This window comes from Labeo rohita, chromosome 9 (genome assembly GCF_022985175.1).
Source record: "Labeo rohita strain BAU-BD-2019 chromosome 9, IGBB_LRoh.1.0, whole genome shotgun sequence".
In the NCBI taxonomy this organism is placed as follows: Eukaryota; Metazoa; Chordata; class Actinopteri; order Cypriniformes; family Cyprinidae; genus Labeo; species Labeo rohita.
In genome coordinates, this window is record NC_066877.1 from 42,009,454 (window position 1) to 42,036,785 (window position 27,332).

Genomic DNA, 27,332 nt, shown 5'->3' on the forward strand with positions numbered 1-27,332 from the left:
TTGGTCTTGAAATTGAACTTTATTTGCTGTGACAAATTTAGACAATGTCTCTTTGTCCTGTCGTTGGCTGTGGTTGGTTAGGACAGATGAAGAGATCTGGTATTATTGTATCACGTTCGGTGAGGGTGCGATATCAGACCTGAAAGTGCTGGATCTGAAGATCATCTACTTACTGTGATAGTTTTTTGTATGAGTGCGTAGAGCTGACGATTGAGTGAAACTCTTCCAACATACAGTGCAGTGATAGGGTTTGTCTCCAGTGTGGCTCCTCTCGTGTGTTTTCAGATGTGCTGAACATGTGAATCTCGTCGCAGCGTGAACACTTGTAAGGTTTCTCTCCAGTGTGGGTTTTCTGATGCTATTTCAAATGTTCAGCTCTAATAAAAGTCTTCCCACACTTAAAGCACATATGATCTCTTACACCAGTATGTATCTTCTGATGTTCTTTCAAATAGTGCATATGTAAAAAACTCTTTCCACACAAAGAACATGGATATGTCTTTTCCTTTGAATGAACTTTCAGGTGGTGCTTGAGGCCTGAAGCCCAGAAAAATGTTTTGCTGCACTGATCACAAGTGAACGGTCTCTCTCCAGTGTGCATCCTCATGTGATACTCGAGACTCTGTTTGATTTTGAAACTCTTTCCACACTGACGGCAGGTCAAACATTTCTTGTCTCCTCTTTTCAGTAAAGACGTACTTTCAGTCTGTGAGCGAGTTTTCTGTCTAGTTTTTACATGATGATGTTTCTCCTCCATTAGACCTGAAATAACAGTAAAAATGTACATTATTAATAAATTAAAAAAAAAAAAAAAAATCAGAAAAGTGTAGTAAAAAGCTAAAAAAGTGCACATGAATGTAGACAGTAGCTACACAAAACTATGAAATTTTGAAGTCACGTAACTTGGGCTTGACTTGGACTTAAAAAGTGTTTATGGCCAATCTTACATTTGCATTTACATTTATTCATTTATCATTTATCTAAATCAACTTACAATTAGGGAATACATCAAGCGATTCCCCTTAAAGAGGCAAATAGACACAGGAAGTGCTTGTAATACCAAGTTCCAGGCATTGTTCAAATAAGTACAAGCTAGACAGAGAAAGATTAAGAGAAAACAACGTTTTTTTTTTTTTTTATGAAGCAGTCAAATAGTAACGAAAGAGATACGTCTACAGCTGTTGTTTGAAAATTGTCAGGGATTCAGTAATCTGGATGGGGGTTAGATCCAGGAACAGTGAATGATAATGTTCTGGAAAGTGATTTTGTGCCTCTCTGTGATGGTACCAAGAAGTAATAGTCAGTGGAAGTAGGCAGGTGCTGAGCATATGGCTGTCCTATATGCAAGCATGCAAGCACTGTTTTGAACTTAATGCAAGCTGCAACCAGTAACCAGTGCAGGAAGATAAAGAGATATAATGGACTCATATGGTGCCCTGATTTTGGACTTCCAAAATGTAGTCTACATGCTGCTTCAAATGATCCCAGATGCGGTTGTAAACGATCAAAGCTGAAAAAGAAGCGTCTTATCTAGCAAAACGATTGGTTATTTTCAATAAAATAAAATACAATTTAAATACTTTTTAATCCCAAATGCCTGTCTTGTCTTTCTCTCCCTGAACTCTGTGTATTCTGGTTCAAGACAGTTAGTGTATGTCGAAAAACTCCAATCTTATTTTCTCCCTCAACTTCAAAAATCATTTCAAAATCATCCTACATCGCTGCAGAAGTACAGACACAGTGTTTGGAAAGTGAACATGCAAAGAAGATCAAACACCCTCAACAAAAAATGTAAAACAGTGATATAGGACGATTTTGAAATTGAGGAAGAACATGAGATGGGAGTTTTTCAACATACACGAACTGACATGAACCAGAAAAAAAACAGTTCAGGCAGAGTGAGACAAGACAAGTGTTTGACATTAAAAAGTACAAAATTGTATTATTTTTATGAAAATAACCGATCGTTTCACTAGATAAGACCCTTCTTCCTCGGCTGGGATCGTTTACAACCGCATTTGGGATCGTTGAAGCTGCATTTAAACTGTATTTTGGAAGTTCAAAATCGGGGCACCATATCAGTCCATTATATGGAGAAAAATCCTGAAATGTTTAACTCAAAAAACATAATTTCTTTACGGCTGAAGAAAGAAAGACATGAACATCTTGGATGACAAGGGGTTATGTTCTTACCAGATGGAAATGCCAGACTACCATACTATTGTTATGAAAATTAATGCTTGAAGAAACATTTCATTTACGATGCCTCTGCCATTACAAGCGGATATTCTGTATCATAAAAACCATAGCGAAAAAAAAAATGCTCCACTCTCAAACGCTCACAGCTGAGCATTTTCAGCAGAGCACCTGGCGTTTTCAACCGGCTAAAAATGCTTTGGTGGACACGCAGCCTTAGGATCAGTATTACCTTCTAGTCTACTTCTTCTAAGATTGAAATCATTGTGCCAGGCACACGGAGACAATTCAACGGACACTTAACATGACTGTGAATCACTCTCATTCATGTAGATCATTATATTATGTTATTGACCATTTTGAGTGAGCTGAGTGAAGAAAAGGATGGGTGAGGGGACGTGGATGAAAAGGAACAAAGGAGAGAAAGGAGTTTTCCCCACATCTTCTCTCAGTGAAATGTGGAAACAGATGTCTGCATGTTAATACACTGTGTTTATATTATCTGTAACTTAGAAGATCAAAGTGTCTGAGATTCTCCATGTCTTACAGCTTAACTTGAAGGGTTGAAAATGATCAAAAATGTACTCTGTTACTAATGTAACCCCAGTTCCCTGAGATATGGGAATGAGTTCGGCGTCCGCTAAGATGCTATGGGGAAAACTCCTTCTTCCCCGGAGACTGAACCCTTTTTCAATCATGCAGTGTAACTGCACAGCCACTGGTTTGTGCAGTGAATTAAAAACGAACTAATGGCTTGGTAGCGGAGCTTAATGAGCCTATGGCAATGAAAGCACCTTAGGTACATAGCCCTGTCTTGGTTTCAGGACAACTTTAGAGTCATTGGGCCCGAATTCGAGGCAAGCGGGGCTCACAGAGAGCACCTGCAGGTCCCCCATATGTTTTAAAAATGGTAAGGCCAGTAGCAGAGCGGTTTTTAACATCAAAGGTGGAGGTCAATGGACTGTAGCAGCTCAAAAGGAGGACGCGTGCTTGTCCTTGGAAAAATAAGATGGGCATTGAGAGTTGTCTTTTGAGGCAAAGAGGTCGACCTCTGCCTTGCCAAAGAACCCCCAATTTACCTGAACACTCTGAGGGTGGAGCATCCACTCTTCCAAGGGGACTTTCCTCCGAGATAGCATGTCTGCTCTTTGGTTTAGCCTGCCGGGCACATGTGTCGATCTCAGCGAACGCAAATTGAGCTAAGCCCATTCCAAGAGGTGCTCTACCAGAATCAAGAGGCGCTTTGAGGAGAAACCACCCTGGTGATTCATATAAGACACCACCATCATGTTGTCCAAGCAGACTAAGACGTGGTGTTCCCTAGGTCGGGCAGAGAGGTGTGAAGGCCTAAACATACTGCTGTAGTGAACAACAGTCAAGATGGCATTCCAAGGATCAGTTTATGGCAGAGTCCTTCCTAACTGCCAGGTGTGGAGGGAGACGTGCCACACTGTGATTGGATCTTGGTGGAGTAGAATAAACAAATGTTCAGAAACATCAGATAAGATGCCAAGACAACTGCCAGACATCTCTAGCAGGACAGGGAGGGAGACCTCCTGCACCCACGACCACCTAAAAGAGGACATCTCTTTTTGGGTTGACCCTCACCAATCCTAAGGTTTAGGAATGACTGCCATAAAAATTCCTTCTGAACTCTGGATGCAACAGTAACGGCCGAAACAAAGAAACGCCACACAGATCCATTCAAATCCATTCATACCTATGTTTGGACCTTCAATTGACGTAACCCTAACCATATTCACGTCACCCTCACATAAAGTATGGTTTATGTTGATGGCCATTGACTGTTGACATAACAGTTCATGGAAGCAGGCATAATAACATATTATGGTATAAATGAGCGATTGTTTAACAGTTTCCCATCATGTTTGGACTCTTTTTGCTCCTCATGATGTGCATAACAATTTGAAAGAGGTTTGGTAAAGAAATATTGCATGGGTAAAATGTTAAAGACACTGTTTAACTTTGTACTGTACTATATGCAAATAAGTTCCACACTAGGGCGGGCAACACCATGGCCACCACAGACACAAGCGGCCAATCACATTCCTGGAATGGAGAGGCGCCAGATTCCAATCTCCTCCTCATCAGAAAGGGATAAATGTACCCTTCCAAAAGACACTCCTTGTTCTGAGTCTCTGGCAAGGTTGAGACAACAGCAGATCAACAACTTTCTGAGTCTTTCATCCAGAGAGACTGTAACAGACCATCTGTGTTCTGAGTTCCAATCCTGCGAGAGAAAGGACACTTACAGATACAACGTCCTGAGTTTCTGGCCTGACGAGAAAAGAGACTTCAAGACAGCTAAGGTTCAGCTCAGCTCTTGAGTAACCTTCTATATTGCATTCGGTTGCCCTTCAGTTTCAAAGGACCCAGCAGTGACAGACCCCGTCTGACTCTTGCCACTCCGAAAGCAGCAAAGGACCCTGTGAAGACCCATCTGACCCAGCTGCCTGGTGCATGTTCTAAGGACCCCTTTGGCACAACAGAAGTTAAGCATTCTCGTGGTCAGTGCATCGACGGCTACTGGAACGCAACTCTGTGCAGTGGCGCGGTGCGTGGGGGCTCCGGCCCTTTGGAGGGCCCCGTTGCAGGACATTCTAAAAGGCAGTGTTGCCAGACTCTGCAAAAGACGCGAGCCGTGATCACAAAGGTAGTGCAGTGGAGCGGGCTTAATGTTTTAAAAAATAACAACCGGGGAAAATCAAATTTTCTCACATTTTACTTGTCATAAACACTATAGGCATAAGGCATAGGCATAAGACAACCGCACCATAATCAGAGTGGATTTTTTTACACTTAAAGATGAACAGGCTGCAATGTAGGAAAAATGTTGTGTGAGCGCTGAGGCGCCGGCGCGATCACACTACATTGTTTTCCCAACTGTTTAATTTATCCATGATGCTTGGTCATACAAGCAACATATCATTCATCACTGTAAGGCTTCGGCAAATGTTTTTTTCCTTTCGTTTTTTTAATCAGTTACTGATTTAAGTAGCCTATGTTTTTGTGCACTGGTCCGCTGCTGCGAATGTTTCAATGGCAAACGCTTTAGCGGTTCACTGACGACTTGACACCAGATTTTGCCATTAAATTTACTCTTCGTTCTCAAAATTTAAAGTGAGCAAGACATTTCTCAGAAGCACAATGTTACAAGAAAGACTGTCCAGTTTAGCTCTTCTAAGTATTGAAAGTGCACACGCTCGCAACATCGACATTAAGCTGCAGTCAAAGTCTTTGCACACCAAAACGCTCGGAGAACGCAAAGGATTCGGTGGAGTTTTGCTTGTTTGCGATTGTTAGTTCATAAAAAGAATAAATAAGTTAATTACAAAAGTTGGTATATGGTTTATCAAAATGTAGCATTTATAGTTATTCCTTTAATCTGTTTTTCTCGTTTTTTTTTTTTACTTCATTTTCTCACTAAAAAAAACATGATTTTTGCTTTCAATTTCAGTCTGACTGAAAAGCAGTATCAAATACACACATAATATAGACTAAATGCTATTTAACAATAATGTCAAATGCATCATAAATAATATTTAATAATAACGTCAAATGCCCAGGTGAGAGGTGCATTCAAATACGAAGCTGTCAGCGATATAAACCAAGGTGACAGCATTCTGCTCCAGTCCACTCAGAAGGATTGAGCCGCTTGATAAATGAGCTACTTCATACCTTGCAGTAAGATCGCTCGGACCTGGCTGCATAGCTCCCTGACGCTGCTGTTGCTTTCTCTGGACTTTGCTGAGAGAAGAGAAATGGGAGAGCTGGGCTGCCTCCGTGGAGGAGGTCTGCGAGCAGAGAAGAGCGAGACTCATACTCTCAATAAGAGCATTCCAAAATTTGCTCTTTTAGAACTTACCTCTTAGAAATAAGCTCTTTTAGGCTCGCCGGATGGTGGCAGGGAATTTAGCTGGGACCGTTGCTGCTGCTGCGATGCTGAAGGTGGCGGAGAAGCGGCGAATCAGCCAAGCAGAGAGTCGCTGGTTCAGCTTGATCCGCAGCAAAGGCGTTTCAACAGCGAGAGGCTTCAAGTCTTGTAGATTAGCGAAGAATGTCGTCGCTGAAGGAGAAGAAATCTGAGGATCTTATGGTGAAATGCCCGTTTACATAGCAAGATGGCCCCACCCATTCTGGCGGGCTTCATTGCCACAGGCTCATGCAGCTCTGCTACCGAGCCATTAGTTCGTTTTTATCCACTGCACAAACCAGTAGCTGTGTAGTTACACTGCGTGACTGAAAAAGGCTTCAGTCTTCGGAGAAAAAGGAGTTTTCTCCCCAAGTATCAATAGGGAACTTCTGCTTTCTTGTCCCAAACCGATCTTCCATAACAAAAGGGCCATTCGGCATTTGGCGTTCCTGAAGACACAGAGGTTCTCATAGTGATCTGATTTGTATACGCTGGAGGTCTGCTAATTGCCACATCTTTTTGCACAGTGGAGAAAGCAGTGATCTGCTGATTGGTCAGTTTGAATGTGTAACATTTGGTTTTTAGTCACATGGTCAAGGAAGGGATAAAAAAAAAAAAATGATTGTACCTGTTGCCCTGTCTCTTTTCTTTCCAATCTCTTTCTTCGCTGTGGCCCTCTTCTTGGGGCTCTGCTCTCTCTCTGTATAATCATAACAAAACTCTGTTATTAAGCCATTTCACTTTCAAATTATGTATAAACTAATCTTGACTGAACCTTAAAATTGAAGTGCTACCTGTTGCAATACAACATAGTGACACAATAACAACGCTCTCTCACATAGTTGCCACACAGTTGCCTAACTGTGCTTATTTCTGTCATTTGTCACTTCATACCTTGCAGCAACTATGTCTTGAGTACATGCCTTGTAAGAAGCACATATGCTGGGTCAAGATTCTTTACAAAAGCTCTGAAGCCCTTATCCTCCACCACTGAAAATGACTGAGAATCCTTGAGTGTCGTGTCCACTAGAGCTTCATCAATGTCTCTTTGCCTTGCTGAAAACAAAAGTTACTTATTAAACTGTATACTGTGTGAATTTATAATATACAGTTTTTTAGGCTTTGAGGACACATTATTATATATTATTTGTTAGTAAGAGGCCCAGAAGATTCGGTGTGAAACATGTTATACATGTCTTTATGTACACCATGTTTTCACCTCCACCAGGTATACCCATCAGATTTTTTTTGAGGGTTTATTTGAGGGTGTTTGGATCGCAAGTGCTGCAACATTGACGAGGTGTTACTGTGGTATGTCAGGTGTTGATCACACACCACCATAGACCTCACTACATTGTTTTCCAAGTTCTCAAAGTGCTTCACAAACGAGAAGCTGCGTTCTACCGAGGCAGCCCGAATGGATTAAACCAGGGGTGCCCAATCCTGTTCCTGGAAATCTACCTACCTGCAGACTTCAGCTCCAGCCCTGTTCCAACACAGCTCTGTATTTATCAAGTGCTACCTAAGAGATTAATTAGCTGGTTCAGGTATGTTTGATCAGGGTTGAAGCTGAACTTTGCAGGATGGTAGATCTTTAGGAACAGGATGGGGCACCCCTGGAATGAACATTACTTGTCTGGTCTGCATCTGGAATATATTTTGCTCTACCGTTGCTTGTGTTCCGAGAGTAAGCGCTGCAGTAATTGAGTTCCCAGACATTATAAACGGAGAAACAGAACACAGTGATTTCCAGATGCAGACGGATGATTAACCTTTGTTCTGCCGATGTTGGATTATAAATTAAAATCATCGCAAAAAGAATACTATACAGTGAACCTGAGCAATGTGAGCGATCCGAGATACTGTGGAATCAGTAAAAGACATAGCTGATTGGACCCCTAACGAATGTGGACGCAGTGATTCATGAGTAACAAATACCAAGCCTAGCTCTTTATGAAAACCGAGGACTTTCACTCTTCACCTTAGTTTTCTTTGAAGTCTTGATCCGTTTAAAAAAAATGCTGATGTGGGAGGCCTTATTAAGTGTTATGCTGATGCTATGCTAATGATAGTGTGTTGTACAATGCTGTATGAGCATATCTTGAGTTTTAGTATCTTGCTTTTTCTTTCTTAAGGTTTACTCTTGCAAACTTTAAGGAAACATGTTATGGGACAAAAGTTGAATTAGTAATGTGTGTATAACATGTATATTTTGTTGATTTTCCATCTGACTTGACCTGACTAAATGATAAAGCAACAGAATTTAATGCTGATGGTTTGTCAGTGCATATTCAGTATATACCTGTCTGGCACCCCAGCAAAGATTTAAAAGGTTACAACTTTTTCCATCAATTTTTTTCAGTGAGTTGTAATGTGTACAAAGGATTGTGGGTGATTGAAGGTCATGAAAGATACATCCCATGCATCCTCCAAATTCAACTAAATGAAGGACGTGAAATGAAGCCTGCGTTCCAAGGATCCTTCTGATCGAGACAGCCTTCAGTGACATCTGATGATGTGGTGTAACAAAACTAGCCCAATGGCCAATCAAAAATAGCCCAATGACCATGTCCCAAATATCAAAATATGCAATTCTCATGGATAAACTACATGTTTTCCAGTCACTGTTGAAATCCAGTATATCACAGCTCAAGATCTCCTTACCAGTGACCCTCCTTCACAAAACGTAAAATAAAATTATAAAACTGTGGCAGATGTTTTCACTTTACCAAACAAGTTATTTCACCAATTAGTTTTAATTAGTCCTCCAGAATGTTTTAAAATGTAATGCAACAGTGTAATCGCTGACGACATGTGAAATGCCTCTCTCCAGTGTAAATCCTCTTGTGAACCTCAGGGATTGCCGTTTCTGAACGTGTTTTCACAGCGATGGCACATGGAAGGCTTGCATGCACTGCTAGTCATTACATAACTCCTGTCTGTGAAACTCCTTCCACACTGATGGCATATAAAATAGGTCTCTTTTGAGTCGTCATGTGTTGATTAAGATTGTGTTGATTCTATGCAGTGTAATTTTGTCATGTGCCTGTTAAGGCTTCCTTTTTGAGTAAAGCTAATTCCACACTGTTGGCAGGTGAAAGGGTTCTCTCCAGTGTGAACTCTCATGTGGTAATTAAGGTTTCCTTTTCTATTAAAACTCTTTCCACACTGTTGGCAGGTGTAAGGCTTCTCTCCAGTGTGAATCCTCATGTGCCGGTTAAGGCTTCCTTTGTGAGTAAAGCTTATTCCACACTGTTGGCAGGTGAAAGGGTTCTCTCCTGTGTGAACTCTCATGTGAAAATTAAGGTTTCCTTTCCTACTGAAACTTTTTCCACACTGTTGGCAAGTGTAAGGCTTCTCTCCAGCATGAATTCTCATGTGCCTGTTAAGGATTCTTTTTTGAGTGAAACTTTTTCCACACTGTTGGCAAGTGTAAGGCTTCTCTCCAGAGTGAATTCTCATGTGCCTCTTAAGGTTTCCTTTTTGAGTGAAACTGATTCCACACAGTTGGCAAATGAAAGGCTTCTTTTCAGCGTGAATTTTCATTTGGACTTCAAGGTTTCCATGTTCATTCAAACTCTTTTCACAATGGAAAGGGGTGAAATTACTTTTAGCTCCTGTTTTCTGTGAGAAAGTCTGTGGCCAACTGAGAGATTCTTCTGCAGTTAGAAAATCATATTGTTCTTTCTCTTCCATTTCGTTCAGCACTTCGCACTCCTCTTTCAGCGGCATGAGAGCTAAGGTGAAGAAAAAAAAGTAACTCCCAGTTTAAAAGCATAAAAAATAGACATCAAAACATTAACCAACATGTATGCACCCATCTATTTAAAGAGGTGATGCAATCTTACAAACACTTCTCAAAATCGTTAACTCTTTGCTTTTAGAACTCTTACATTCAAGGTTCAAACGTTCAAAATGCTTATTTTTTCCCCACAGCTGTTTGCGTGTAAAGACCTAAGAATCAATACTTGGTATATCATTGGAATACCCACTTGTTTCTTGCTACAGAGTCCCAAAATTTCTCCTTGTGTTGATCTCTGAAAAGTAACTGGAGAACTTCTTATCTTGATTGCCATAACGATATACTGTGGAAAAGCGATTACTCAGCAGAGAAGGCGGTAGCGTGTAAGTGTTTGCGTAACACCTTGTTTCTGTTGTTTAGATTTTTATTTGTTGCTAGGAAGGATTATTTCCTTCTATTTGTATTTTTCTTCTTTCGTTATAGATTGTATTTTGATTGCACTCCTTTTTTTCATAAGAATAATAGCCGTCTGCTAAGAACAGCTTTTGATATTTGTATTGCTCATTTACTGTAGTTAAGTGGCAAACTGTCCTGCAGTAGTTTTGACTTGAGCTATTTGCCTGCTATAGGATTTTTGTTGTGCTAATTGTCAAGGTGTCCATCACCGTTTTCACTCAAGTTGTTGTGTTCAGCCTCCAATGAGCAAGTACAGAAGCAAGTGCTATTACAGTAACAGCTCCTGTAAAACTCCATATTGTAGTAATTTATTGCCCTCCTGGTCAACTGAGCACCTATATAGAGGAGCTGGATGGGCTGCTGAACGCATTCCCTGAGAATGCCAGTACACCTGTAGTCTTTGGTGACTTTAACATTCATCTAGAGAAGCCCTACGCCGCTGACTTCCACTCACGCTTAGCTTTATTTAATCTCAAATGGCTTGCCACCACAATCACAATCACTCAGAAATCAGGCAACCAGCTTGACATAATTTACACATGCCAATTATATCACAGACAAACATTTTGGTAAAACCCTTACACATCTCTGATTGTTTTATTATTAGAGTTCTGCTACCTTTTAGTTACTGTGTGGCACCAATCAAGAGTTTCAGCCCCAGATAATGTCTTTAAATCATTTCTCTCCTCTGTTCATTAAACACTTCTCTTATCGGTAGCTACAGACCTGTCTCTCTCCTTCCATTCATAGCAGAAACACTTCAATGAGTTGTTTTCAATCAGGTATTATTATTTCTTTTACAGAATAATGAACTGGACACTAAACAAACAGGTTACAGAAGTGGACATTCAGCTGAGACTGCACTACTGTTAGTCAATGAAGCCTTGTGGATTGCAAAAGCTGATTCTAAATCATCAGTTCTCATTCTGCTGGATCTATCTGCCACCTTTGACACTCTGAATCATCAGATCCTCCTGTCCAACCCTCTTGTCACTGGGCATCACTGGGTTTCCACTTCACTGGTTTAAATCCTGTCTTTCAGGATGGCACATCAACTGGTCACTGGGGTTCCTCAGGGATCAGTTCTTGGACCCCTCCTCTTCTCCATATACACTACACCACTGTAGTGACACACAGCACTCCAGACCCTGAGATCTACAAGTGAGCAACACCTCACAGAGAGAAACAAAACCACTCTCAAAAACATTATCCTTCATCATTCCTGGCTGGTGGAAAGAGCTTGCAACCCCTCTCCAGAACACCAAATCCAATTTGACAATTTTCAAACGACAGCTGAAAACTAATTTGCTCTGTCAACATTTGAATGTATCACTTGTATTCCTCAACCGTGCACTGAACAGGCATAACATTATGACCACTGACAGGTGAAGTGAATAACACTGTTTATCTCTTCATCACAACCTGTTAGTGGGTGGGATATATTAGGCAGCAAGTGAACATTTTGTCCTCAGAGTTGATGTGTTAAAGCCAGGAGAAATGGGTAAACATAAGGAGCGAGTTTGACATGGGCCAAATTGTGACAATCAGAACTGGACCACAAAGGCCGGGTGTGTGTGCGTCACTTACAGTATCTGGGGAACACATGGCACCAGAAGACACTATGGGAAGAAGGCAAGACAGCGCAGGCAGTGTGATGGTTTGGGCAATGTTCTGCTGGGACCATGGGTCTTGTCATCCATGTGGATGTTGCTTTGACACATAGCACCAACCTAAGCATTGTTGCAGACCATGTACACTCTTTCATGGAAACGGTATTCCCCGGTGGCTGTGGCTTCTTTCAGCAGCCACAGATCAAACATGGTTCAGGACTGGTTTGAGGAGCACAACAACAAGTTTAAAGTGTTGACTTGGCCTCTAAATTCTTCAGATCTCCACCCAACTGAGCATTTGTGGGAAATGCTGAACAAACAAGTCTGATCCATGGAAACCCCACCTAGCAGCTTATAGGACTTAAAGATCTGCTGCTAAGATCTTGGTGCCAGAAACCACAGCACACCTTCAGGCATCTAGAGGAGTCCATGCCTCAACGGGTCAGGGCTGTTTTGACGGCAAAAGGGGGACCAACACAATATTAGGAAGGTGACCATAACGTTATGCCTGATCGGTTTAGGTAGCTTTGGAAAAAAGCATGTTAAATTAATAAAGGTAAGTGTATGTAAACATACTGTAGGATGTTATTATATTATCTGGCGTGACAACTGCAGAGATGTCTGAGGCTCGCTATGCTAGTGGCACTTTCTGGTGACCCTTAAACAAATCTAATGTTGTTACAAAGGAAAAGACTGTAATATGACCAATACAATACTTCATCCTAGGCAATGGGAAAGAGTTTGGTTTGGTCACACTTCTCACCTTTCAGTATTCTACACAGAACCTGTACCGGCCATCTGGACTTTAACCCAGAACCCTGAGAGTCATTACCAGGTAATCTCCTTATTCATATGGACCATTTGAAGTCACTGTGCTTTATCACCACCATTTTTGTGTCTGCACTACCTGTTTCAGTCTATGGTCACATCAGCCACAACTAACACAGGAAAATCAACAAAACACTCCCAGAAGGTTCACAACAAGGTTACAATATGCCCGACATATGTTGTTCTGTCAGCTGTAACAACAGTCATCAGAAAAAAAACAACAACTACAATTTCATTCCACCCCAACAGTTTTTAAAGGGGGTCAGTATGCACAGGACCCAGAGTCACAAAGTCAGTGTCTGGGTGATTAGAAATGACACTATATAAATCACATTACCAGGAGTCACCTCTCTTCTCAACAGTTCACGTGAATGAATGCAACCGGAGTCGGTCTGGGGTGCGAGAGCATCCTGGAGACGGGATGTAGATAATGTAAATATGTGTCACGCCACTCGCACGTATCCCCAAACACAACAACAATGAAGTGTATCTAGGTGTGAGACGGGTACTAAACTATTTTTATTTTATGTGGTGTCATGATTTAATTTTGATAAAAGCAAAGCTTTATTATTTTATGTTCTTTTGGTATTTCATTTATTGCATACCTTTTAAATTTGCTTATACAGAAATCTACAGCAGCAGCAGTGTGGTGTAACAACATTTATTTGAAACATGTATTTGGATTTGCTGCCTTATCGCCACTATATAGTTTCATTGATTTCATGGCTTTGAAAATCTTGTCTCGGATGTTTCTCTACATCACTACATCACTCCATAACTCCGGGTCGTCGACACCAAGCTTCACTGCAATTTCTTTCTAGGATTTAAAGGGTTACTCCACCCCAAAATGAGAATTTTGTCTTTAATCACTTACCCCCATGTCATTCCAATCCCGTGAAAGCTTTGTTTGCCTTCAGAACGCAATTTAAGATATTTTGGATTAAAACCCGGAAGGTTTGTGAGCGTCCCATTGCCCTCCAGGTAAATATCACAATCCAGAAAAGTAGGAAAGACATCGTCAGAACAGTCCATCTGCCATCAGTGGTTCAATCATAATTTTACAAAGATACAAGAATAGTTTTTGTACGGAAAGAAAACAAAAATAACTTTTTTCAACAATTCATCTCCTCCGCGTCACCGTAGCATCATTTTCGAGAGTATCCGCTCGACTCAAATAGTGTATGCCGTTCTGTGTCAGCTACGTTATGCAGATATACTGTTTTCGTTGGAAACAAAGATTAAATAAACATAGAAAACGTGTAAGTGTGGTGTGGCTGACACAGAACGGCGTACGCTGTTTGAGTCCGGCGGATACTCTCCAAAATAGCGCTACAGTGACGCGGAGGAGACGAGTTGTTGAATAAAGCTGGTATTGTTTTCTTTCCATACAAAAACTATTCTTGTATCTTCGTAAAATTATGCTTGAACCACTGATGGCAGACGGACTATTTTGATGACATCTTTCATACTTTTTTGGGCCTTGACAGTGGTATTTACCTGGCAGTCAATGGGACAGTCACAAACCTCCCGGTTTTCATCCAAAATATCTTAAATTGTGTTCTGAAGACGAACAAAGCTTTTACGGGTTTGGAACAACATGGGGGTAAGTGATTCATGACCCTTTTTATTTTGGGGTTGAGTAACCCTTTAAATGCCTTCTCCAAATTTTTAAAGCCTCTCTGCGAGCGATCGTACAGGTACGGATACATTTGTACCAGCTCAGCTATTTGACACTTCAGTCTTTTCGTGTTATACTGCTAGTTACTTCACTAACTTGATGGTGATGCTGTTCTCCTGTCTGACCTCTGGGGAATGAGAAATGAAACCGGAAAAAAATAATCTCATATCAAAGAAGGTGGTGTTTCAGAACACACGCACTGTAATGGCCATGGACCAATGGTAGCCCAAAGGTGTTTAGGAGCCAAAACGAACTTCACCAAAAAGTTCGCTTTGGTGAGCCATTTCGAACTGCCGAAACAAACTCAAAACAAACTTAGTTTTGGCCTGATTTTGTTTAAAAAATACGTCATATCAGTTCGTTTTTCGATTTCGTTTCGAGTATATCGGGGCCTTAAGTTCAAAACAGTGCTAATGCAGAGAATAGTGACTCACAGCACATCCAGAGGCTGGTAAATTATTCATTTCAGTGTGTATTTGGCTTAAGAGCAGAGTATCTGGCTAACCATGTTTGTTTTGCTAAAACTATTTATGTACAATTACTCTAAAAATAATCTGTCATACAAAAAATGTTTACACACAAACCATCATCCTGAGTAAACTGTACCATTGTGGATTGTGACTGGCAGCACAAGTGGAGTAATAATTTAGGAGAAGGACATGCGAAATTGTGAAATTACATAGCCTACATACATACTTATAAAATTTAAAAGCATAATAACTTGAAGTCCGAAATATCAGTAAAGCATTTGTTTTAAAACAATGACAACATAAACTAAAATGTTATTGCAGCCATGTAGCCTATGAATGAATGAAAATGCATATTTGTAAATTTAAAAATCTCATGTTTCTGGTGCTGTGAAGTGACCAGCCAGCAGAGGATTACATTCACAATAATTTACACTTTCTGTCCTAAACATACAATCAAGTCAAACACTCAGTGTGGGAAGCGGTAGTAAAAAGTAATTTATTATTTCAACATATTATTAAATCTCATTTGGATGTGCCGTGTCTGTTGTCATATTCGGATACAAATATGGCGGTGAGCATAGCGGAAGTGACGTCTCTGGTACCCATGAATAGGTCTATAATGTCACTGTCGTGCACTTTGGTCTGGGTGGGAGAAATCCTGAATCACTGAAACAACAACTCTACTCTGAGACTGTAACAGACAACTGGTTCTCTTTATTTTTCAATATTTCAGAATTTAAAAATTTAACAGGCACAACTACAGTTTCACAGGCAGCCAACCTGTCATCCTCAGATAAAAATAATTGCATTTGCTGCATTCTTCTTTTCTACAGTGCTTTAATGAAAGTATTATTCTATTTTGTTCAGTTCATCACCTAGGACAGCCTGTATGGAATATTTTCTATTTAGTGTTTTTTTTTCCCCACTAAGTCTAAGAGAAGGTAAGCCCCATACCCCTTTACTTCAGCTAATTTTGATGTTTTGAGACAAGTCTTTTACCTTGCCATATATACCTTGACAACATCTTTTCTCATTAATTAATTTGATATTTGAAGTTCCATCTTGTATCCAATTTGTGTGTGTGTATGTGTAAGCAAAAAGTTGCATTCTGCTAGGCTCTATGTGTTTCAGCTTCGGTTGTTAAAACAGCCGGTCGTCAGCAGCTCTTTACTGATGGAGAGAAGCAACGTGCACAGAGCAGAAAGAGCTTGAATGAAGCACATTTGGATCTAGATAAAAAATATTTTAGTATATAACACCAAAATATCATTACCAAGAACCAGGGGTGAACAACCAAAAATGTCTCCATGATCTGCTTTTGAAAAAATATCAGAGTATCAGTTATCAGTTGCAGTTCTGGCGCCTCTGTCGCAATACTGAACAACGCGACATTCATTCACATGTTAACTCGGGACACTGCACTTCGCAATCACAAAAGTACATTATTTGCATGTGCTTTAAAGCCTTGCCGGTTAAAATTTCATTAACGTGCCTGTCAAACAGCACCTTTACCGGACTAAGTTATCCTTCACATCTGATTGTGTCAAAACACAAAAGGTTTACAGACCCATACTTGGATGTACATCTTGATTACACCATTACTGGCGGAACATTTACATTTGGTTGAACTGGAACGTCTTAAGCCAGGGATAGGCAACCTCGGTCCTGGAGTGCAGACGTCCTGCAGAGTTTAGTTCCAAGCCTGAAAAAAAACCCTCACCTGCCTGTAGCCCTAGTGATCCTGAAGACCTTGATTAGCTTGTTCAGGTGTGTTTGATTAGAATTGAAACTAAAAACTAAAAAAGGTCATCGGCACTCCAGGACCGACGTTGCCTGTTAAGCCCTTGATCTCCTGAAAAGGTGTTTCTTATTTACATTTTTCCCTAACAATTTTTTTGATGCAGCATTGTATTTATGTATATGCTTGGGCAGTTGTGTGTGTGTGTTTAGAGTTGTCTGGGGTGTGGATAAATCTGCCATGACGTCATAATCGTGTGGCATTGTGGTCTACGGCCTGAAGTGTGCATATGAATCAGACTCGCTCATTCGGTCAAAATCGAGGGTCTGTCCATTTAAACTTCTCTCCTCCACTTCACAGTGCACTTCAAAATGGCAGCGGGGCTCAGGGAAGTTTTGCGAGTACATGTCTAAAAGGAGGGTTGCATCGATCCGATACTCTGGATCGGTATCGACGCCGACCCAAGCTTTTTGAATGGATCGGATATTGGTGATGCGTGACCGATCCTAATTCGATACCGTTACCAGAGTTTGATTAAATGAATAGCAAAAAATAATAGTCTACTGTCAAAACTATAATAATTCATATAAGAACACAATTATTTATTTTAAAACATTGCCTTAAAAATAAAATACATTTGAAATACGTTGCGCTGCTTACGCAACCACATGTGAGTGTGACAGGCGAGTTCAGAGGGAACCTTTTACATGCAAAGTCTACCTCAGCGCGGTAAACATGTCCCTGATTTGGAAATATTTTACTCTAGATACAGCAGCACTGCAAATTGTAATATTTGCAAAGCCAAAGTAGTGAGTGGGCGACACAGCCCAAACTAGGGACTCCCAAATTATACTAGTTGTTAACGAGGATGTCATTCCAGCAGTCTCAGTTCTGAAACGTTTGCTGTCTCAGGAGAGAGACACAGACACAGTAGAGCTTAAGATCTTTGGGGTCCCGTTGGGTTCGGGCTTAATTTATATAAGTTTACACGGGCTCGCACCGGGCACGGGCTTGCGCGGTAAATCAGCGGTCATGTGATGCGTTTCGATTAGTGCGAGAAAGATGCGAAAATGGATGTTGAGGAGGTGAAACGGAGGCATGCCTCTGGCGATTATGTTTTGGCAAAATTTACAAAACGTGCAAAATTAGCCGGATCAGTACTGCGCATCCTGGCCAGCAGCAGCAGCGAAAGTGTGTTCAGCACTGCTGGACGCTCCATCAGGGAGCGCAGGACCGCGCTGAAACTACAGTGGACTCAATGCATTTCCAACACAAAAACATGTAGCCTAATCTTGGTGAGCAAAGGTTTTTAAAATTATAACTAAATATCACTTGAGTCTTAAATGCATAATGTAGACAGAGTATATAGGCTAACGTTGGCATTGTTCTCTTATTACATTTCAGATGCTATTCACCGTCGCGTTGGGGCCGGACTACTGAGAAAAGTAGCGAAGCAAATCCCGTGGAGCCTTTATATTAATTTCGTTATAGCCAAAATACCCATCTTAATTTAGAATTTATCTTAATTTAATTTGTTAAGACTCATTTTTATTGGCGCATTGGCCTAGTGTATGCCTAGGCCTATTTAGAGTGCTGAGATGTTACGATGTTACACTGGACTTATTTTATTTCTTTGTTCCAACTTCCAAGTGGCCTATAGCCTACGTTAGTCATTAATAAAATTATTTTAAAACGTATAAATGACTCATTCTTGTCAAAAGGCAAAAGAGCTGGGTGCTTGCACACATTTGAATAATGTCGGGCTGTAAACGGGTTCAGGCTTTTAAACAGCTGCCAATCAAAATATACTTGTCGGGCTCGGGCCGAATTCTGTCGGGCCTAACTTTTAAGGCCCGATTACAGCTCTAAGACACAGGAATTAAAACAATGAAAAGTACACTACTACAAGAAGTCAACATGAGATTTGGTTACATCGAAGATGAACCGCTTTACTCCGTTGCCACTTTACTTGACCCACGGTACAAAGACAGGTGGGCTAAAAGTCTATGCACACACTTTTGACAATATTCTTGTTTTATTGCATAAGATTATTATTATTATTATTATTTAAAAATATATTTTTACGTTTATATAAGTTTAGTTTAATTCATTTTAAAGTTTTCTTCATTAATTCTTGTCATGCTAAAATAACGGTTGGAAATGCTTTCCATATTGTGCAGATTTTCATTCGTTCTAAAATAACGTGAAGCCATCCGATGCGTTACGCATTTGTGACTAGAACGAATTGTTTTTGTTTTTCATTTCGATTCGTTCTAAAAAAAAAAAAAAAAAAGTGTTCATACTTAAGATTTTTTTAAGTGATTGGATGACAGATAACAACCTCTTAAAATTGCATTATATGATCAAAAATTTGGCCTTTATATAAAATTATTTATTTTAGTTTGTAATTTGTAATTTCTATTCGTTATGTCTGGCTAATATATGAAAAGCTGTTGAGCATTATTTATTCTGAAAAATAGATAATTATTTTGTTAACTTTCCTTTCCCTTTTATTGGTTATTGACCAATTAAATGTAAGATAAAATACGGGATTTGTGATTAAATAAAGGACGTGATTAAATGCTTAATAAATGGAAATACCCCCACTGATATCGGCCTGGTATCGCCATCGGCCGATACTCAGAATTTTTGGTATCGGATCGGATCAGTTTTGAAAAAATGGTATCGTTGCATCCCTATCTAAAAGTGAAGTGGAACGCAGCCCCAGTTTTAAAACAGCAATACTAAACACGCTGCAGCTTGTCATTAAAGGAAAAGTTCACCCAACAATGAAAATTCTGTCATTATTTACTCTCATGGTGTCCCAAACCTTCATTCATTCTTTTTTCTCTTGTGCTAAACACAAAAGAAAATATTTTGAAGAATGTGGGTACCCAGACAGTTGCTGTCCCCACTGACTTTGATAGTAGGAAAAAAAATACTATGGAAGTCACTGGGGATCATTGACATTTAGCAGATGCTTTTATCCAAAGCGACTTACAAATGAGGAGAACAATAGAAGCAATCAGAGCAACAACAGTACACAAATGCTGTGACAACTCTCAGTTAATCTAACTGTACACACTGCAAGTTCTTTAAATAAATTAGACAAAAATGAATAGAACAGAATAGTAAGTGCTAGTATTAATTGGTCAGGTGCTGGCAAAAAAGATGTGTCTTTAGACCTTTATTTTAAAAATGGCTAAAGACTCAGCTGATCGAATTGAGATTGGCAGGTCGTTCCGCCAGCTGGGAACAGTAAAGAAAAAAATTCCACGAGAGTGATTTTGTGCCTCTTTGGGATGGCACCACGAGGCGTCGTTCATTTGCAGAATGCAGGCTTTTGGAGGGCACGTATGTGTGAACTAGAGAGTTTAGGTATATTAGCGCAGTGCCAGTGGTTGACTTGTAGGTGAACACCAGTACCTTGAACCAGTTTAGTTTCTTCAAAATAACATTTATGTTCAACAAAATAAAGAAACTCATTCAGGTTTAAAACAGCTTGAGAGTGAGTAAATGATAACGGAATTGTCATTTTTGGGTGAACCACCCCTGTAATGTTAATAAAACTATAAAACACAAAAAGAAAAAAACATTCACTGCTCTTGACTGAAGAACATTAATGCAGTTACTTTAATAAGACTGAACGTGAATGACTGATACAGTGAACTGTACATAGTGTTTGCTGTAGCAACTGAAGAAAATTGTTTTTTTTTTCTGTTTATGTTTAAATATTATTTGTATGTGTTTTGTTTGAGTTTAATCTGTTAATTATGAAAGAGTATTGTAAATGTCACAAAGGGTGTGGTAAGTGGACGGCAAGACATCGGGAGAGAGGGAGTGGGTCAGACACAATTTTTGATACACCCATATGTTTTTGTTTGGGGAAAATCCCTTTTTTAAATGAATTTGGTTTTCTATAATTTGTAACTTTTTTTGATCCATTATCAAAATCAAATAAATATGGTAAAATTCGTACTGTGGAATGAAGTGTGTACCAAGGTCAAACTCACTGCCATGCTTCTGCCACCTGAAGAAAAGGTCAACAGTGCTTTATTTTTATATGTGTTCATTCACTTACTTGAATGCTACTGCTAAACACACCTACTGTACCAGAAAAATCAAGCAGGTTTTTTTTTTTTTTTCAATATATTGTGTCCATTGCCAATATGTATCTTTATTGTTAACAGTGATAAAATAATGACAAAGATTTTTATTTTCATCCACTTCAGCCTAAATATCTGCCTTTTTTTATTCTGTTACCTTGTATGGCTTTGTTACTTAAAATAGGAAACTTAGAAATTATTTTGTAAATTATTTTACTTTACTTTTACTTGCAAAATAAAAATCATAATGGCAAAGAATTGTGATTTTCATAAAATAATATGATATATAATGTGCCATATCGCCCACCCCTACCATAAACACTCCTGAGCAGCAGTGGTGTGAACTGCTCCAGTGTTTTGACGTGCTGCCACCTTTAAACTGAAACGATGCCACCGCTGTCAGCACGTCTCGCGGTCTGGTTGAAACCCTCATAAACATCTCTTATGTATTTGATCGATGAACACAGACAAAGAGTTTTAGAAAAAAAAAACGATCCATCTCTCCGCACAGAACGTCAAAGATGACGCTTAAACGACACAAAGTGAAAATGATAGTTATCCATTCGACCCCAGCTCATACATCAATGTCCTCTTAAGTGAAACGGCAATTGTGTATAAAAACACTAATATTTTAATCTTTATGCTAACATTTAATTTGTTTGCTTTTTAAAGTGTTCTCGTAGCCTTGCATTAAGTGTTTTGTGTGTGTTCATTTGAAGAAAGACAGTCATACCCCTGGGTCGGCGTGAGGACGAGTAAATGATCAGAGAAATTTCATTTTTAGGCCCAGTCTCACTTTAATGAGCCAGATGTGATACAGAGGCCAGAAACACGCAGACACAAAACACGAATGTGTGTTGAATTAAAACTTTTTGAAAAGGCTTTTTAAAAATTGTACCATTACTTTGGCTCCTTAGATTCGTGAACATCATTGGATCTCAGAGGTCAAGCGCACGTGTTTGAGTTTCCATTTACCATATTTTACGTGTAAGATGGTAGAAAATAAAATGAAAAAATGTAATGAGTACTTTTCAAGTTGAAATAAAGTTCTAATGAGCAAAAAGTACCAGTTTTTCTTCAGAAAGCAAATCAAGTTTCATTTTAGAGTAAAATATAAATCCCTCAAAGTAATCAGTACAGAAATCAAGTTAAATTTTACACCCCTGGACATCCCTCAAAAACATCACACACTCCTGTGGTGATTAACATTTTACTAAGTATCAAATGAGAAAGAAAACTAACCTGTTTGTTCCTCAGTGTCTTCATGTTTGAGTCTCAGTGTTTCTCCAATCGTCACGTCTTCACCCTCCTCTTTAATTAACGCCATCTTTAATGGTGTGTGGATCAGCAGGAGTTTCTCTGACACGTTTAAGATGAGAATAATTAACAGAGGTTCAAATAAATCCACACTCGCTCTTTGGGAGCGTCACAGTCAGCGCCTAGTTCAGCGGTCAGCACACTAGTGAGGGAATCAGTCAGACTGAGAGTCAGGGGTTTGTGGTTTCACACACAAGGCTCAGGTCCCGTCCCAGAATCAAATTAACGTCTGATCTGTTTAAATTAAAGAAACTTGCACGGACTGATCTTAAAATATGTCCGTGTCGTTGTTTTTTTTCTCAAGATGCTCATCAGTAATGTTTCTCTCAGACGTACTTCAATAATTGAAGTATATGTCCTGATCCGGGCTTAACCGAAGCCTGTCTGTGTCTGTGAAAACAACCGATTAGACACAAACACTCAAAACTGGCACGACAAATTAGCACAAAAACACAAATTATAAAGACATTTATCATTTACATTTGCGTTGTAATAGTTTTTTTGTTGATCACATATAGATGCACTTTAAATCAAAACATCTGACACTGATGTTGTACTTGACTGTATTTCTGTATCTCTGTATTATTATATTTCTAGTCTCTCATGTGTATTCCAAGGCTTCGAGAGATTTGTTTACTGTAAGAGAAACAGACACGACACCGATTGTGAAAGTTGTCATTATCACCGGCGCGTGTGTTTGTCGATGTATTTTCACTGTTTTGTCCGCATGTGTCAGTGTGAATCGCTGAATCGAGCGATTCGAAATAGAGAATCGTTTTGGGAAGAAACTGATTCAACTGACTCGTTGACTCTGTTGCTCCACTGTTTCCGCTGTGCGGACGCGCTTTACTCGCACAAAATAACGTGCACTAACGTTACACTGTTACAGTCAATAACAGTCAATTATATTCACATCGCTTGTAAAACAACTGAAATGTCTGCATTTATTTAAATACTGTAAATGTTTAAAAACACAAACCTTTCTGCAGCCGAACCAAACAACCGATGCAGGAGCGCGGCGCGGACGTGTGACGTCACAACGTCAAACCAAAATAAAAGTCCTGTTCACACGCCAACGTTTCAAAAGTCATGAAACAAACACTAAGATAATAAAACATGCCATGAGTTATTCATAGCTACATTCTCGGTTAAATGAATGTTGGTTAATTGCGTGCCATTAGATACAATTAAAACCATTTATTTTTCACAATAACAAGACAATTTGTTATTTTTGTTTGATACATTTAGTGCCATAAAAAGAAAATCTAGCAGGCCTTATTGTTTTACTGTTATACAATAAACTATGTTTGTCAATAAAATGCACCTGTTATTTTATTATTAATTGTGCAATAACATATAAGCTATATTTGTTTGTAACTGCAGTTGTCTTCTGTCAACATTATCATGATCAACGTAATTAGTAAATTAACCGTAGGGTTATTAATGTGGTAAATTCTCAGTGATCTTTCCTCAAGTCCAGCATGAAATCAGAGAAAAGGTCTGATGCGACAGACTTTACTTATAATATAAAGCAGAGGTGCATGATACCGTTTTCAGCACACACACACACACACACCGCCTCAATCTCTCCCTCACTGGAAACAGGCAGACGTACACTAGTCCCGTCATCCCTGACGTCTTACTACTTTACGTCTTAGTTTTGATGAATGAAGTCTCTTCTCCCCTTCAAAATGTATGTAGATACTAAAAGCACTGATCACCGTAGCCGCACTGTTAGACTCTGCTGTAATATCTACAACAAACAGCCCAGTGAAATACATACACAGGTGCATCTCAAAAAATTAGAATATCATGAGAAAGTTCACTGTTTTTTGTAACTTATTTCAAAAACTGAAACATATATTCTAGATTCATTAGTAAAATATTTCTAAAGTTATGTTGTTTTAATTTAGATGATTAGCTTACAGCTCATGAAAGTCAAGAATCCAGTATCTCAAAATATTAGAATATTTCCTAAGATTTCCATTTTCTCTTGTGTTAGGACTATTCTGGAGAAAATGGACCTGCTGGGGAAGGACAAAAAAACACAAGAAAGCAGGTTAATACACACATTTTTGCTGAAAATCATTGTGCTGTTGTTGTTAACAGGCTTTGTTTATTTGCTCTGCCTTAGGATTGTAAGTGTCCGGGGACAGGTGACTCGGGGACGACATCCAGTTCCAGAGAGACACAGGAGATGTTTGCATTAATATTACTGCTGCAGTACTGTGTATGTAGCCTTTGACTACTATTGGGTAGTGTAATCTACAACAATGCATCATGTTGGAAAAGACCATATTTTTGTAGTGTTGCTGTCCTGTGAGAAAAAAAGCCTTAGTACTTCACACGTGTACGAGAATAGGTAACGAATGTACTTCCATACAGTCCACCACTGATTTTGAAAATGAAAGGAACATTTATTGTCAGAATATTAACTAATTGTTGCTAACTATCAAAGGCTGCATCTGAAGGACATTGAGCCGTAAAATGCTCTATTTTATTTTATTATTATTTTTTTTTACCCTGCTCTATTTTTTAATTTATGCACAGTTTAGTTTTATGCTTAACTGTCTAAAAAATCTGGGTTGCAAACCCTGTCTAAATATGTTCACCAATGTTCACCATGGTGAAGACAATAAACTATATAAAATCGCACCTTTGTAAAATATCAGTCAGCATTTGAACCGCTATGTGTGTTTTTTACGTAGGTGTAGTTTTCGGGTGGGACATGTCCCCAACACTTTTTGCCATGGTCAATATTGTCCCTATCCCTTTTTTGAAAAATCTCGCAGCAAGGACGTACCTGATGCAGATGAAACGTATATGACATTCGTTTCTGTTAAATAGGCTGCGATCTGGCGCTGGAATCTGTTGTTTTCAAAATAATAGTGGTTCTTACAGTCTCACACACCAGCGCTTCAATCTATCACTTATACACCGCAGAGACTATCGATTCATTCCGGTTAAATCACTGAACAAAACACAAATTGTGTCCCTACTCTGCATATACGATTACTGATTTTATTAAGGGGAAAAATTAGACGTAGGCAGATTAGAACCCAAAACCTCCTACACGCCTAACGCAAGTTCTCCCATCAGACTATTTAGAAGTCAACATTAAGAATTTTGGGCCTAATGGTGCCACACCAGATGCAAATTGAGCAAATAAATTGCACTATTTGCGCATAGCTGGACGCTTGGACATTTTGAGTTGACTCGCTTCATTCGAGAGTGGAATTCACTCCACAACATGGATTTTGTTGAGAGGGTAGCTGCGCTTTATGTGCTGTGGTAGGCTGAAAAACGGCGCCGTGTCTGGGTCCATCAGATCCTTCAGAGGCTTTAGCTAGCTTGTAGTCTCAATATGTATATATATATAGCTCAAATTGAATAAAGAGCGTTTCTTACAACTTACCAGATTGTCCGACCTCCTCACTCACTTTCTTCCAAGCAAGATCCTTTTTATTCCTGTTTCTATACATTAGTACTCAACCTGATGTCACATCAGTACTTTCAACTCTATCTGCTTGTCTAGTGGAAATACAGACCTGAATGAAACAGAACTTCCTACGGTTAAACTGTTCAAAAACTGAAGTTCTATTGATTGGCACTTCAACTGCTGTAAATAGATGTAGTAGTTTTAAACTTACAGCAGATGATTGCCAGATTCTCCCTTCTGTGCAGGTGTGATTTTTGATGCGCAGCTGACTTCTAATAATCATCGCATTGATTTTAAAGTTCTTATCTTGACTTATAAAGCAATACATGGACTGGCCCCTGAGTATATTTGTATATTCACGTGCAAGCCCGGAACATCAGTTGAAATATGCCGTTCGGTGCATCAGTTGAAATAGGTTGATCGGTGCATCTGTCTCCACTGTATAAATGAAATACAGATCGATCATTTTTAAAGCTACAAAGCTAATAGTCAAGACAAGTATTCTGACATACTTTTGTAGGCTATTTGTCCATCAGAGATGTGTCTCTCTGTTTTCACTTAATTTTAAATGAACAAGGCTTGAAAACACGTGCAAATGATAAACTTTTGTGTCAACGCAGCAGTGGCCCGATCGGGCCAGTGACAAATTCGTCAACTGTCCCAAACATCTTTCAAGCTGGCCCCGGGCCATCGGGCACTCCTTTTTGTCGAGCCCTGCAATCACAATTAATATTATTAGTATTAGTATTAAACACAGTGAAAAGATGACAGGACCAGGTTAGCCTTATGGACAACTTGGCATATTCTCATTGGCATCACATCCAGGGGTGCACCCTTTTTGGCCCCCTTTGGCCATTTGTTTAAATCTGCTAAGTTTTTTTAAATATAGCACTGCACATCAACATTTCAATCCAATGGCGAATGCAGTCAATCATTATCTTTATTCTGGTATAAGTATCATCCATACTACTGCCACACAGGTGGCATTGCCATTTGGTATCACAAAGTTTTTAATAGCCTTAAATTGAAAACAAAAAAAGATTTGAACAGGCAAAAATGTACTGAGTGGTGCCCCTTGACCCAGTTCTCCATATGTTCAATCTGGCCCTATTGTTATGAGTCCGAGTCCCTAACTTCCTACAGAGAACAGCTTTGAACACTTTTCAGAGAAGCATGAGGTATGTATTTATTCAATTCAATAGTGTGTATACATAGGAGAGACTTGGTCTACTTGTTACTTCTTATTTGTGACCCTGGACCACAAAACCAGTCTTATGTTGCACGGGTATATTTGTAGCAATAGCCAATACATTGTATGGGTTAAGTTTATTGATTTTTCTTTTATGAAATCAAAAATCATTTATCAAAAGTCATTAGAATATTAAGTAAAGATCAAGTTCCATGAAGATATTTTGTAAATTACCTACCGTAAATATATCAAAACTTCATTTTTGATTAGTAATACGCATTGCTATGGACTTCATTTGGACAACTTTAAAGGTGATTTTCTCAATGTTTAGATTTTTCTGAATCCAACAACTGCTAATGAAAACAGTTGTAACATATGTTTGTAATTTTGATTATACATAAAACAATTCTGTTACATTTCTTGATTAATGTTCAATTTGAAAACATTCTTTCATACAGGTTGATATTGGTGAAGGTGTTTTTGTACACAGTGGAAAATGGAAAAAGACACAGGACAATATAAAGGACAGCTTGTTCGTAAAAGGACCGGTAGTGTGCATTTGGGGAACAAGCACACTGGCCAACCGCAGCCTGGAAGGAAAAAGTTGCCCCACCGCAAAATCTGATCCC

At 39.3% G+C, this 27,332-nt stretch overlaps 1 protein-coding gene across 2 annotated transcripts; it reads right to left on the reverse strand.

Moving 5' to 3' along the window:
• Window positions 1-23,141, reverse strand: LOC127171053 (gastrula zinc finger protein XlCGF49.1). Of its 2 annotated transcripts, none has more exons than XR_007828444.1 (4): window positions 6,759-9,115; window positions 6,083-6,579; window positions 5,896-6,011; window positions 1-762 (listed from the first exon to the last, which is right to left on the reverse strand). XR_007828444.1 is itself a non-coding variant. In XM_051119476.1 (4 exons), exons 2-3 carry the CDS (start codon window positions 22,083-22,085, stop codon window positions 9,134-9,136), a joined length of 819 nt encoding a protein of 272 aa, XP_050975433.1. In that variant the 5' UTR covers window positions 22,086-22,465; window positions 23,055-23,141; the 3' UTR covers window positions 1-762; window positions 6,759-9,133. The 2 variants fall into 2 exon arrangements, 1 of the variants encoding a protein (XP_050975433.1); XM_051119476.1 differs by lacking the exons at window positions 5,896-6,011; window positions 6,083-6,579 and adding exons at window positions 22,001-22,465; window positions 23,055-23,141 and having other exon boundaries at window positions 6,759-9,867.
• Window positions 23,142-27,332: the final 4,191 nt, after the last annotated feature.